Below are 14,649 nucleotides of genomic sequence, written 5' to 3'. Positions count from 1 at the left end.
ATTGCCCCATCTGCCCACCGGTGGGCATAACAACTTTGTCCCCATTTATTGGGTGTGGGAGTATGGCCATAACCCCAACCAATTTTGTTTTTTTTGTTATTCTTCCCTGGTGTCTGGTGGGATTTCTGTCCCCCTTGGGGGCAGATGGGCCTTACAAAAATAGGCCACTCTGCCCCCAAGAGGGGGGGGGGGCAGAAATGGCCAACAGTGATGTGCCCTCATGGAGAGTGACCCTAGCCCAAGGGGCTGCCCCTCCAAACAAAACACACACACACCAATCCCTGGAGCCTAAGTGGTTTCTGCCCCACCGGGGGCAGATCGGCCTAATAGAAATAGGTCGGTCTGCCCCCAAGGGGGGCAGAAATGGCCTAAAATAAATTCTCCTCCCTCCCCAGGGGAGCAACCCTTGCCCAAGGAGCCGCTCCCCATCTGTAAAAAATTACAAAAAATTAAAATCCCTGGTGCCTAGTGGTTTCTGCCCTCCTTGGGGGCAGATCGGCCTAATAAAAATAGTCCGATCTGCCGCCAAGGGGGGCAGAAATGGGCTAAAATAAATGTGCCCACCAGAGGCGCTCCCTTTGCACGAAATTTGTGCAAAAAAAAAGTCCCTGGTGTCTAGTGGTTTCTGCCTATCTTGGGGGCAGATTGGCCTAATACAAATAGGACGATCTGCTCTCAAGGTGGGCAGAAATGGCCTAAAATAAAATTGCCGCCCTAGGGGAGCGACCCTTACCTTAAAAAAAAAAAATGTAATCCCTGGTTCCTAGTGGTTTCTGCCCCCATATTAAAATAGGTCAATCGGGGCAAAGCGCAACTGGGGGGGCCTCTGCTGAGGTCAGCGTGTGATTGCGCGCTGACGTCATCAAACGTCAATCTGACGGGGGTGTTGTTGGAAGGGGAAGTAGGAGGCGCTTCCCCCGTGGGCCGGGTGCAGGACATAATGATTACATCCTTGGCACCCGAGCAGTGCTGCCGAGGATGTAACCGTTACGTCCTATGCACCCAACGGGTTAAGAGATGAAAAAAAATTATACACATATGGGAGAACAATCATATCCGTATGTACAGTCCTATCAACACAAGATATATTTTATTGCCACTTAAATTACACAAAGAAATATAAGTGGGAAAACGTGATAAAAATAAATATATCTGATAAGTCACAATTCAACAAAGACACAACATAGCCCTTATACATGTAATAAGCCATTGACATGGGATCAAGGTGTCAAAGTCAACAACGTTCGATCCTTTTAGCAATACTAGAATCATCATCAGCACTAAAACAAAAATAAGTTTGAGGGCACTGAACATGGAAGGGAAACTACATTAAAACAAACTGACAATGAGCAGTAAAAAGTTCAATAAGCGCTACAACCATAATAGAGGACACTGCCAAGCTCTGGCTGACACATCTGAAGTTTTCCGTGGCATGTGTGCTTGTGGTCCTTATACTGAACCAGGGGTCATCAAAACATTGCCGAAAAGACATCCAGCACCTTGCAACTCTCTTTTTGCCCTCTCCCCTCCTGTTGTCTAAATGTTATTTTTGTTGGAATCAGGACTCCGCAATTTACCAGTGCTAACCAGTGCTAAAATGCTGATGTTCTCTCCTTTAAACATGGTAACATTGGCTTACACTTAATTGGCACATTTAACTTACTTATATGCTACTAGTAAAGTGGCACTGGATGTATCCAGGCCCTGTAAATTAAGAGCTACCAGTGGGCTTGCAGCACCTATTGTTCCACCAACTTACACAGCCCTTTAAAACATGTCTCAGGTCTGCCCTTGTGCCCTGTGTGCAGTTTTAAACTTCCCAATTGACCTGGCAAAAGAAACCTTTTGCCAGGCCCAAACCTCCCATTTTAATACATATGTCACCCCCAAGGTAGGCCCTAAACAGTTCACAGGCCAGGGTATATTGAATGTAAAAGGTTGGATTTTTAAGTCTTACATGTCCTAGTAGTGAAAAATTCACAAATACGTTTTTCACTACTGAGGCCTGCTGTAGGAAGGTAGCCTCTTTCTAGCCTTGTTACCCCCACTTTTGGCCTGTCTGTGAGTATATGTCAGGGTGTTTTTACTGTCTCACTGGGATCCTGCTAGCCAGGGCCTAGTGCTCATAGTGAAAACCCTATGTTGTCAGTGCGTTTGATATGTGCCACTGGGATCCTGCTAGCCAGGACCCCAGTGCTCATATGTTTGTGGCCTATATGTGTTCCCTGTGTGGTGCCTAACAGTATCACTGAGGCTCTGCTAACCAAAACCTCAGTGTTTATGCTCTCTCTGCTTTCTAAATTTGTCACTACAGGCTAGTGACTAAATTTACCAATTCTCATTGGCACACTGGTACACCCATATAATTCCCTTGTATATGGTACTTAGGTACCCAGGGTATTGGGGTTCCAGGAGATCCCTATGGGCTGCAGCATTTCTTTTGCCACCCATAGGGAGCTCAGGCAATTCTTACACAGGCCTGCCACTGCAGCCTGAGTGAAATAACATCCATGTTATTTCACAGCCATTTTTCACTGCACATATGTAACTTATAAGTCACCTACATGTCAAAACCCTCACTTGGTGAAGGTTGGGTGCCAAATTACTTAGTGTGTGGGCATCCTGGCACTAGCCAAGGTGCCCCCACAGCGTTCAGGGCAAATTCCCCGGACTTTGTGAGTGCGGGGACACCATTACACGTGTGCACTATACATAGTTCACTACCTATGTATGGCGTCACAACGGTAACTCTGAACATGGCCATGTAACATGTCTAAGATCATGGAATTGTACCCCAATACCATTCTGGTATTGGGGGTACAATTCCATGATCCCCCGGGTCTCTAGCACAGAACCCGTGTACTGCCAAACTGCCTTTCCGGGGTTTCCACTGCAGCTGCTACTGCTGCCAACCCCTCAGACAGGATTCTGCCCTCCTGGGGTCTGGACAGCCCCGGCCCAGGAAGGCAGAACAAAGGATTTCCTCTGAGAGAGGGTGTTACACCCTTTCCCTTTGGAAATAGGTGTGAAGGGCTGGGGAGGAGTAGCCTCCCTCAGCCTCTGTAAATGCTTTGATGGGCACAGATGGTGCCCATCTCTGCATAAGCCAGTCTACACCGGTTCAGAGATCCTCCAGCCCTGCTCTGGCGCAAACCTGGACAAAGGAAAGGGGAATGACCACTCCCCTGACCAGTACCTCCCAGGGGAGGTGCCCAGAGCTCCTCCAGTGTGTCCCAGACCTCTGCCATCATGGATTCAGAGGTGTTAGGGGCACACTGGACTGCTCTGAGTGGCGCTGAGTGGCCAGTGCCAGCAGGTGACATCAGAGACCCCCTCTGATAGGCTCTTACCTCTCTTGGTAGCCAATCCTCCTTTCTTGGTTGCCAAACCTCCTTTTCTGGATATTTAGGGTCTCTCCTGTGGGGTATTCTTCAGATAACGAATGCAAGAGCTCACCAGAGTTCCTCTGCACTTCCCTCTTCGACTTCTGCCAAGGATCGACTGCTGACTGCTCCAGGACGCCTGCAAAACTGCAACAAAGTAGCAAGACGACTACCAGCAACCTTGTAGCGCCTAATCCTGCCGGCTTTCTTGACTGCTTCCTGGTGGTGCATGCTTTGAGGGCTGTCTGCCTTCACCCTGCACTGGAAATCCTGAAGAAATCTCCCATGGGTTGACGGAGTCTTCCCCCTGCTAACGCAGGCACCAAACTTCTGCATCACCAGTCCTCTGGGTCACCTCTCATCTCTACGAGCGTGGTCCCTGGGACACAGGAGCTATATCCAAGTGACTCCCACAGTCCAGTGATCCTTCAGTCCAAGTTTGGTGGAGGTAAGTCCTTGCCTCCCCACGCTAGACTGCAAACCTGTGTACTGCGTGATTTGCAGCTGCTCCGGCATCTGTACACTTCTCCAAGGATTCCTTTGTGCACATCCTAGCCTGGGTCCCCAGCACTCCGTCTGCAGTGCTCAACCCTCTGATTTGGACTCTGACGTCATGGGACCCTCCTTTATGACTCTGCGTGGACTCCGGTTCACAAATCTTCTAAGTGCCTGCTCCAGTACTTTTGCGGCTGCTGCCTGCTTCTGTGGGGGCTCTCTGAGTTGCTGAGCACCCCCTCTGTCTCCTCCTCCAAGGGACGACACCCTGGTGCATCCTGGTCCCCAGCAGCACCCAAAAACCTCTACCGCGACCCTTGCAGCTAGCAAGGCTTGTTTGTGGTATTTCTGCGTGGAAACACTTCTGCAACCTCTGGCACGCAGTGGGACCTTTTCCATCCAAAGGAGAAGTTCCTAGCCCTTTTCGTTGTTGCAGAATCCTTGGCTTCCTCCACCCAGAGGCAGCCTTCTTGCACCTTCATCTGGGGTTTCCTGGGCTCCTGCCCCCCCGGACACTATTGCCTCTCTTGGCCTTGGTCCCCTTGCCTTGCAGGTCCTCAGGTCCAGGAATCCGTCTTCAGTGCTTTGCTGGTGTTTGTGGTTCTTGCAGAATCCCCCTATCACAACTATTGTGTCCTATTGGGGTAGTAGGTGTACTTTACTCCTACTTTTCAGGGTCTTAGGGTGAGGTATCTTGGACACCCTGACTGTTTTCTTACAGTCCCAGTGACCCTCTACAAGCTCCCATAGGTCTGGGGTCCATTTGTGATTCGCATTCCACTTTTGGAGTATATGGTTTGTGTTGCCCCTAGACCTATGTTCACCTATTGCATCCTATTGTAATCCTACACTGTTTGCATTACTTTTCTTACTATTACTTACCTGTTTTGGGTTTGTGTACAAATGACTTGTGTATGTTACTTACCTTCTAACTGAGGGTACTCACTGAGATACTTTTGGAATATTGTCATAAAAATAAAGTACCTTTATTTTTAGTAATTCTGAGTATTGTGTTTTCTTATGATATTGTGCTGTATGATATAAGTGGTACAGTAGGAGCTTTGCATGTCTCCTAGTTCAGCCTAAGCTGCTTTGCCATAGCTACCTTCTATCAGCCTAAGCTGCTAGAAACACCTCTATTCTAGTAATAAGGGATAACTGGACCTGGCACAAGGTGTAAGTACCACAAGGTACCTACTATAAGCCAGGGCAGCCACCTACACCTGCTTCTCCCATAGGATAACATTGGGTTACCTTATTACATTTGATAAGTAGTAATTTGTGATTGGGAGCAGGTAGGAATTATAATGTAAAATCCTTTTCAATGGTGAAGTCGGAAAGCTTGATTCTGAAGAAATAGAAGTGTCATGTTCAGTCCAAAAGAATTCTAATTTAATATCCTCTTTAACTAATTTTAAGTCACAATTCTGAAAATGCTACTTTTAGATAGTTGGCATTTCCTGTCCTAACTATTTGGTGCCTGTAGCCTGTGTCCTGAATCATATTACTATGAGTAGTTGGCAGTTGTGTATTGTTTCTAGACAGTGATACAAAGAGAGATTAGGTTTTCCCAGACTGCGTGGAGCAGAGCTGTTGAAAGGATTCCCTCCAGCCCACTCACAAAGGAACTGAACACCAGAATTTTGTCATCCTAGACCACCTGGATCCTTGGCAGAGGAAGAAAAGACATTTCCAGTAAAGGGTGTGGGTGAAAGCCTAGAGAGTTCCCCCCACTTCAAAGGATGGCACCAGGTATAATATAACTACTAGACCCTTAAGCCAACTCTTCAGTACAGTCCTGGAGGAGGGCATCCAGAAGGACTGCCTTGTATTTCAGTGGACTGCCCTGCTGCTTGAGATATGTTTTGTGCCTTAAAGGACTCCCCTGCTGCTGATGCATGGGGTACCTTGGCCTTCAGACAGCTTCTTCATCAGCAGGCCGCACAAGCAACATGCAGATCGATAGGGCTGCGTTTTGCCCTAGTTTGGTTCCAGCTTGGTATGGAACTGACCACACAGGTTCTCGTCTATATTCTGTGGACCATCAATACAGGTTAGTCTGGTTGAGTAGGGATTGTCAACATTGGCTTGTATTGGGGCTAAAACTACAGTTAAACTTGCTCACTGAAATCTGGCTAGCAATCCATCTTCCAATCAGGGGTGGCCCTTCCTCTTTTTGGCGGGAAGAGACAATCAGCTGTTAAAACCTATTGGTGAACTTTTCCCTGAGCTTGGCATCTAAGGAACTTGTTTCTGCTTTAACTGGCCTTGTCTCTGCAGGCAGACATCTAAAAAACAACTTCTCTGCAAAGCAGGATGTGGTAGGTGGGAAGGTCCACAGAAGGAACCATAGCAACAGGTCTACAACTGAGGGACGCAGGGAGGAGAGACCGGGAGGATAAATAATGGTTTCATTTACAGCTTGTAAGACCGATCACAAGCATGCTGAGGCTCCACATACATTTGTGTATCTCATCTCGCAAACAGGTCTGAGTATAGCAACAAGAAAAGAGTTGTACCCCAGATGGTCAGAGCCACAGTGCCTTCAACAAGGGTCATCTCTTACTCCGCAAGGATGTTATGTTGGCCATCTGCCTCAGTGGATTAATTACATATTTTAGATTTTTTATTGAGGTCAGAAGGCATTCGGTTTCATGGTTTGATGTAATTATAAACTCATCAACTCATCAGATTTTACACAATGTGGTCTTAATGTGGGATTGTGATACAATGTTTCTAAAATTTGGGGTTTATTCGGAGTTTGTTCCAGAGGTAAAAACTAAAATTTTCAGGATGGTAGCTCCAGGATAAGAGCACTGGACCTCATATCTCACAGGAAACTTAAGTGAGAGGAAGTGTGGACCAGAGCTTAGATTGGCAGGTGTTTTTCTGGTGTGGATGCTACTTCCGGTTCTTACTGCAGACTGCTGAGGCAGTCACCATACTTCTTCCTCTTATTGGTGCACGTTTATGACCTGACCTCTGTTTCTCTTCCAGGTTTCCCAGCTGATGTCTTCTCTATTAACCTTGTCCACCACAAAGTTAGAACGCTGAACAAGTCCAGTTTTGAAGGCCTGGATGACCTTTCTTTCCTCTACCTCTTCGCCAATCAGATTGACAGCATTGACCCTGAAGCATTCGCCGACCTGACGCACCTGACCGTGCTCGACCTGAGCTACAATCACCTGAGAACCCTGACGGTAGAACATCTAAAGCCCCTAGAAGACTCCCTACAGAAGCTATACCTGGACAACAACCCCTGGCACTGCACCTGTGATCTCCTTCCATTGCAGAGCTGGCTGAAGAAGATGGAGGACAAGGTGGCGGAAAGCATGTACATCACCTGTGCCACCCCTCCGGCCGTGCATAGGAGACCCCTCCTGGGGCTGACCCCAAACGACATGGGTTGTTCAGCTGCACCTACAGCTGCACCTACTAATACATAGGAGGCTTCTGAACCAAGAGCCTCTCTCATTTCACTCAGATCCTTGACTTTGTCCATTTCTCTGAGCCCTGGCACTGTCCCTGCCCTCTTTAAATCACTGCAGGCTGCCTCTGCTGTGTTCTTGTCGGCAGCTCAGCAGCACCCCCCTCATGGTCCTATTACTAGTGTGACCCGATAGCTCCATGTTAACAGGAACACCACGTTTCCATTCCTGGACTTTGCTTTTACATATTAGTGCAGGGGTCTTCAAACTGGGGGCAGGGCCCCCTCAGGGGGCCTCAAGTGATCCCATAGGGGGACACCATGGCTTTGGCCAAAAGAAGCATTGTACAGTTAACAGTGCTTTTTTTATGCAGAAACGTGTTATTGCATTTTGAGAAAGGTGACAGTAACTATTGCAGCGTTTAATTAAGTCTAGAAATATTGAAACACTGGCATCTTTATAAAATAATTGTGAAAAATTCTGAGAGGGGACCAACGATTTTTATTTTTCAACTGGGGGGTAGCGGCATTAAAACGTCTGAAGACCACTGTATTAGGGCCTTCTGGGAGTTATAGTCGCAGTTCATTTTATTTGAGCCAACCGGACCTAGACGCCTGATTACAAAAATATGTGAAAAAGTCCAGGGACTGAAAAGCGGTGTCCCAGTGACAGGGCCATCTGGTCACCCCATCCATGTCTTGCAACTAGTAGCCAAATTGCTACGTAGTCCATTGCATATGCCTAGATCCTGGGTTCCTTCCCACCCTCAATGGCAGATACCCATTTTTTAAAGCCTTGCCTTAACGATAAACATTGCTTTCTCTAAAACAATTCATGTCAAGCAGAACAGCCGACCTAGGTTACAGCCAGGACAGTAAACACCCTGCCATGGGTAAGGGACCCGCATTCCGCCAGCAAGGAGAGTAGCACAGAATCGCTCTACAGGTTCTGTAGCACAGGAGGAAAGGACAAGGGAACCCCTCTTCCAGAGACTTGTGAGGTTAGGCCAGAGTTGGCCACTTAGCGACACCTATTGACTCTCACGTGATAACGTAAAGCATTATGGGTGTTGTAGTCATTTTATTCCACTGAAATATTTAGATGAACACAGCTGAAAACAATGGTTTGTAGGTGTAAAGTTGGGGACTTGGGTGGGGGCAGAGTGAGTAGTGTCGGTGTTCATTCTAACTCACTGGGGCCCAGCAGGGGGCAGGAGTAATGCCCCAGAAGGATACCCACCAGAACAGCCAGCCCTTCCGCCGTCTCTTTACCTCCATCCCAGTACCCCAAAGACTGCCCCTGGCGTGTACCAAACTGCCCAACCCCCTTTTCTGAGGCCATCTAGGCTCTGTGCTGGCAGTGGCTGAGGACAAGAAGAAAGCGGGGCGAGTGTCTGCCTCAGAGGTGACCCCCCTTCTCTACTGCACTCCACACGGACCTGACTTACGTGCCCATCCCTTTCCGCGACCACCATCCCAATCCTGCAGGATCTTTATGCAGCAGCACTGGGCATGCTGGGACTTGTAGTTCTGAACTATGAGCTACAAGTCCCAGTTATCCCTGGGGCTGCTGTTAAAGGTGTCTCACTTGACGTAGATTTACTTGATACACAGAGGACGAAGCGACCTCCTTAGCATGCACCTTGCAGCCTCGCCGAGCGCTACGACTTCTGTAAAGTGCCAACAATACCCCAGCATTTGCATTTGACATTCACCTCACAAAGGCGTTTAAATAATGACACAAACCCTGCGATTAAAAAACTGGTTGATTTTAACTTCCTTCTTTTCCTTCCCAGTTCTTCAATCTCCCGCTACCTTTACTCGTTCCTTGCCTTTCATTTCCCCCCTCTTTCTCCTTCCCTCACTTCCACCCTCTATCCGTTCATCTTCTCTTTCCGACCTCGTCATCTTTTTCTCTCCAGCCCCTTCTTCCTCTCTCCACGACCTTTCTCCCTGACCCCCCCCATGCCTCCTTTTTGTGACCCGCCTCTCTTCCCGCGTCCCTTCCCGTTTGAAAACTCTTGTTCCTAGGTACCCCGATCCTCCCTTAGCCAGTGCTTAATTTGTAAATAAATACGTGCTGGCGCTCAAAGCCCTCCTCTTCAACACGCGGCTCCTGCATCACAGAATACTGAGGCGGCGTAATCCTGAAATCATCTCGGGCCTCTTCAATCCATTCACAGCCACTCCCTGCCCCTTCAGCTCTCTCTTGCAGCTTTCTGCTTTCTTCCTTTGTGACGCGTTTTCGTTTTTCTCTTCCTCCGTCTTTCCCATATGTGTCTTTTGCTCACAGTAAATGCTTGAGGCAGAAGAATAAGCACCGGCTCTCAAAAATAAGTGCCGTGCTCAGCACCGGAAACAATAAGCACAAATTAAGCACTGCCCTTAGCCCGCCAATCACGTCCCTAATCCCTCCTTTCTTCGTCTCCTGTTCACCAACCCTTTATTTCCCCCTTCTCGTCCATCTTTACCTCCCTCCCATCTCCCTCACACTCTCCCCAATCCCTTCCCCACTCCCCTCTCAGGACTTGAACTTTCTCCGAAAACTGAAGGCCATTTTTGTTTATTTTGTTCAATATTGGTTGCAAAATGTTAATTACTTTGCTTCAAATTTCTGGCCCAACAGGTTGCTTTTCAATTGTTTTATTTAGCCAGTTTGCCTTTATAGTGTATAACACTCAATTGCCTAGTTCAAGCTCTATAATGCCACGTCTCTTGCTCGTAAAATGCTTCGATGCCCGTTTGGGTTTATTTTACACTTCAGGAAACGCTAGAACGAAATGATAAATAAATGATCTATTCATTCATTCGTCCATCTGGTCATTATTTCATTTCCTGCACATTTTATCATTCCCCCACTTCTTTCACAGCTGTCGTTCCTCCAGTGGTTCCTCCCTCCCCCCCATATCTTCTTCATAGTTTCCTCCATACCTTCAACTATCCCCCCTCCCATCATGACCACTTTTATACTGTCAGCTGACCAGCTCTCGTACATTCAGTCGATGTCATCCATTCATCCATCCATTCATTCATCCATCCATCCATCCATCCATCGTGAGCCTTGTCCCGTCTCAGCCCTCATGATCTCACAACCAGTAACATAAAACCAAGGTCAGACAGTAAGAAATTAGAAGATTTTGGGAGTTATGGGACCGTGAATCCCGAGGCTCATCAAATCGAAAGGCTTATCTAGTGTTCTTTCTGAGGGAAGTCTCAGCTCATGGACGTTATTAAGTGACAGCTTCTAAGCCCCTAGAAGCTGTCACCGGGGTCAGGTGGAGCTAAATGATGTTGATAGTGGGCACTGAAAGTGGCAACATGCCACAGCATTGATGAAGTCACTTCTGTCCTTATATTCCACACTCTCATCGAGACTGAAACGGAGAGGATAGAAGCAGGGGCAGCTCCTTCGCTAAGGAGGAGGTGCGTCGCCCCACTGGTTGTGTCAGACGCAGAAAAATAAAAATTAGTTTCCTATCGTTTTTTTAATGCTTCTGGCACCTCCGTGCAGGGAGGGGCAGGGCTGGGCCTTGGGAGGCGGAGGGGGGAGGAGGGAAGAGTGCACTAAGTGCGCATGTGTGTTTGGCCAGCTGTCCGAGGCCGGCCAAACACACATGCGCACTTAGGTTTGAACCACTGGACCCTGTGTGATAAGCAGCGCTCTAGAAATTGACTAATTGAAGAGACGGGGACAAGGACGTCCTCAAATCTGCCCTGAAGCGCTACTGCCAGCAAATCCAGAACACCATGAGAATGGCCCTCGCAGACTGCATCGACCCTGGCACTAAAAGCAGCAAAGAAATCTCCTCCATCGAGAGATTTCATCACGGCTGCAGCCACTGCAGCAACATCACCACCACAGAAGACCTCTGCAAGGAGCTCTCAGACATTTTCAACAAGATTCGGTCCATATATGACAGCTTTGATCTTCAACCGGACCTCACAGCAGGCCTTCCAGTATCAGCCGAAGAACGGACTCTCACCATATGGACAGACCTCACCACAAACGCGACTGCCAAAACTATGGAGACTATCCGCTCCAGGTTCCCATAAGCCCCATGCCTCCACCACACCTTCAACAAAGGACTCTACGGCATCACATTCACCTTCCTAGAGGCCTGGATACTTGCCGCTGTCACCGCCCTACTGATGAAATCCCCAGCAGACCCAGGCAAGTTCACAAACTACCGACGAAGGTCCTACAGAAAACCATCACAAGACGCCTCACTGACCACCTCGTCAACCACCAGTTCCCAGACACTACACAGTCTGGGATCAGACCCAACCACAGCACAGAAACAGCTGCCATTGCAATGACAGACTACATCCACATGATCATGGATAAAGAAAAAAACAGTGTTTCTCATCCTACTGGACTTTCTTGCAGCATTTGACACAGTTTCACACCCCATCCTCATCAGCTGACTACAAAAGGTTGGTATTCAAGGGTTGGACCTGCTCATTTGTGATAGTATGAACTTAAACAGTCATTCTGGCCCCATACGCCTCAGAAGTGAGAGAATCTTAAAGTATCTCACCAGAAGATTTCAAACCATCTAGAATGCAGTGGTCAGTCTCACCCTCTACCTCCCGCACAGAAGACACATCACACCACGCCTGACAGAGCTCCACAGGGTCCCGATACACAAGTGTGCAGGCATATAAAGAACTACACAAGTCCAGCATACTTGAACAAACGCGTATTCTGTCATCACCATGCAGGCACCTTCGCTAAGCCACGCTCCTACTCACACACATCCTATGCATACACAGAAACAGAACCAGAGGGCGAGCCTTCTCTGAACTGCCCCTAAAGCATGGAACCACCGCCCACTACACATTAGAATCTAAGACCAGGCTCTTTGAGTATTTCCCCTACCCACCGTCTATGTTCTCACATCTGCTCAGCGCCAAAAGTCCCTAGCGGGTAATATTACGGGTTACAAATACAAATACATACAACGATAACACATGAGTCATCCACCCGAAAGAATGTTACAAAAGGTAAGTTACTTGTGTATATAATGGAAGCTTGGCTCTGCTAAACTGAGACTGTTCACTCTCAACTTCTACCAATAGCGCTTAGCTTAGCAAAGAAGCGTACAGAGCAGTGTTTCCCAAACTGTGTGTTGTGTCCCACTGGTGGGTCGTGAGCCGATTTCCGGATGGTCGTGGAAGTCCAAACAATAAATAGAGATGCCTTTAAATTCTGTATTTATCTTGTAACATTTGCTGTGCTTCACAGACAAAGGTCAATAGGCACGGTATGTCTTTGGACAAATTGCTGCTTATTTTCTTACCATGGGAAATGGTGTTTACAAACTCCTCTCACTTTGCAGTCAGAGAAAGAAAAGTAAAGCAACAGTATTGCTGGGGTACAGGGAGTGTGTGAAAGGAAATGTTGTAATATGTAATTGTTATAACACACAACAAAATGTAAATACCTGTAAATGGACTGTACACATTGAGCACTTGGGAAAGCAACACTGATGCACATTTATTTTGTGATTCTGAAGGTTGATAGAAACAAATATTTTGATAGGATCCAAACAAATTAAGACACTTTACTCTCACCCACACTATCCCAAAACACACAACACATGCACCAACAGCACACCGCATCACACACACACACACACACACACACACACACTCGAACCAGCCATGACCCATACCCCACTCCTCACTCACGTACATATGTTCCTCGAAACCCGTTCGCTCAGCAAACACGCCAGAGAGATATGGGACCTGCTGGATGACAACACCCTGGACCTGCTGTTCCTCATTGATACCTGGCTAAGCCCATGCACAAATGATAATAATTGAAACCATATTTCCAGACGTTATCATTTGGGTGCAATATAGTTTTATCAGTAAATCTGTATGTCTGTGCATATTTAGTGGCCATTTCAAGATACAATATGTTGTCTGAAGTGACTGCACTACCACACATTGTTATAGTTACATTAAAAATAATCACATGCTTCATGTCCATTAAAGCTAAGTGGGTCGAGAAAGTTTGTCATTCTAAAAATTAGGTTGTGGTTCTAAAAAATTTGGATTGGCTGTCTGGAGGGCCAGGTAGCTTCCTCACAGATCAAACCAGCAGACCTCCAGAAGAGGCATTATTAGGTACCATGCCAGTAACTGTTTAAAAAAATCAAAGCTGGAATTTTTAAACACTTTCCCCAAACTTTTAGTAAGCTGACATCACCCTGAAAGGGTTGGTAACAATGAATGTCATGATTTAAGGCTCTTCTGGGAACAAACCTAGGCAGTGTTTGTGGACAGGTGAGGTGGAACAAACAAGCATTGTCAAACCAATAGCTCTTTCCTATGGGTGAGGTACTGACTTTGTCAGTCGGAAGGGGGTGGTGATTCCATGGGCGTAAGGGGGTGATGAATGGGAGGTCAGTGGGGATAGGGACCAGGATGGTAAAAAAGCGCTGTGAAGTGGCCAGCACTAGTCACGTCTTAATGATTTTTTCCTTTTGCGTGTTGGGAGGGGGGACAAATGGAGGCAGGTGGGGGGAAAAGAAACAGCAATGTTGTGGGTGGAGGGGTAGCAGAAACAGGGACATGAGAAGAAACTGGTGCAGGCGGATGAGGGGGGAAAAAACAGGTATGAGGTACATGAGGGAGAAGAAACAGGCAGGGTGGATGGGGGAGAAAAAATAGGGACAAGGGTGGGTGGGGGTTAGAGGAAAAGGGCAGGGCAGGTGGGCTGAAGAAAAAATAAGCCACTTGGATGGTGAAGGAGTGAAGGTGAAAGACCCAACATGGACGGGGGTGAGCAGGAGGGAAAAGAAGCAATATTGACAGCGGCCATGGGGTCGACGAGAAGCAGCATGGATGGGGTGGGGGATGTGAAAGAAGCAACATGGACAGTAGAGGAGCAGGGGGAAGAGAAATCAAGCAACAGGGAAAAGAAACACATGGGGTGGTGTTTCAAAAGCAGATATGGGACACAGCCTGAAAATACAAGCACGAATATCGCATATTTGATCACAAAATAAGTAGCTCCAAAAATGGGAGCAGTGGAGGAGCACAAGTACTTGGTCCATGCTCCATTGGAGGGCCAAACACAAGATGAGAGCATGACGCAGGTATGGGAAATGAAGTAAATGAGAGTGGCATTGAAGCTAACCATGGTAAGCTATGGGCTGGCTGTAAGCTCTCTGTATGTAAACAAAATGGCTTGCAGAGACAGTGCATGTGCTGCCTAGGCAAGACACAAAAAGAAGGTAACACTTCCATTTGGTTGATATGGAAATCCAAGACCACCTTTGGAGAATATGAATGTTTGACTCTAAGAGCAGTTTTACTCCTTCAAAAGAAGGCAAG

General features: G+C 47.4%; 1 protein-coding gene across 1 annotated transcript in view; it reads left to right on the top strand.

Annotated features, from left to right (window-relative positions):
* LOC138246502 (immunoglobulin superfamily containing leucine-rich repeat protein 2-like) overlaps window positions 1-10,112 on the top strand; it is a 45,803-nt gene extending 35,691 nt beyond the window's left edge. The window contains exon 3 of the mRNA XM_069201151.1: window positions 6,876-10,112. Within this exon, the coding sequence (XP_069057252.1) occupies window positions 6,876-7,324 (449 nt within the window). The 3' untranslated portion in view covers window positions 7,325-10,112. The remainder of the gene's footprint in view (window positions 1-6,875) is intronic.
* Window positions 10,113-14,649: the final 4,537 nt, after the last annotated feature.

Source organism: Pleurodeles waltl, chromosome 7 (genome assembly GCF_031143425.1).
Source record: "Pleurodeles waltl isolate 20211129_DDA chromosome 7, aPleWal1.hap1.20221129, whole genome shotgun sequence".
Taxonomy (NCBI): Eukaryota; Metazoa; Chordata; class Amphibia; order Caudata; family Salamandridae; genus Pleurodeles; species Pleurodeles waltl.
Note: the sequence above shows the minus strand (reverse complement) of the source record. Positions and strands in the feature narration are given on the sequence as shown.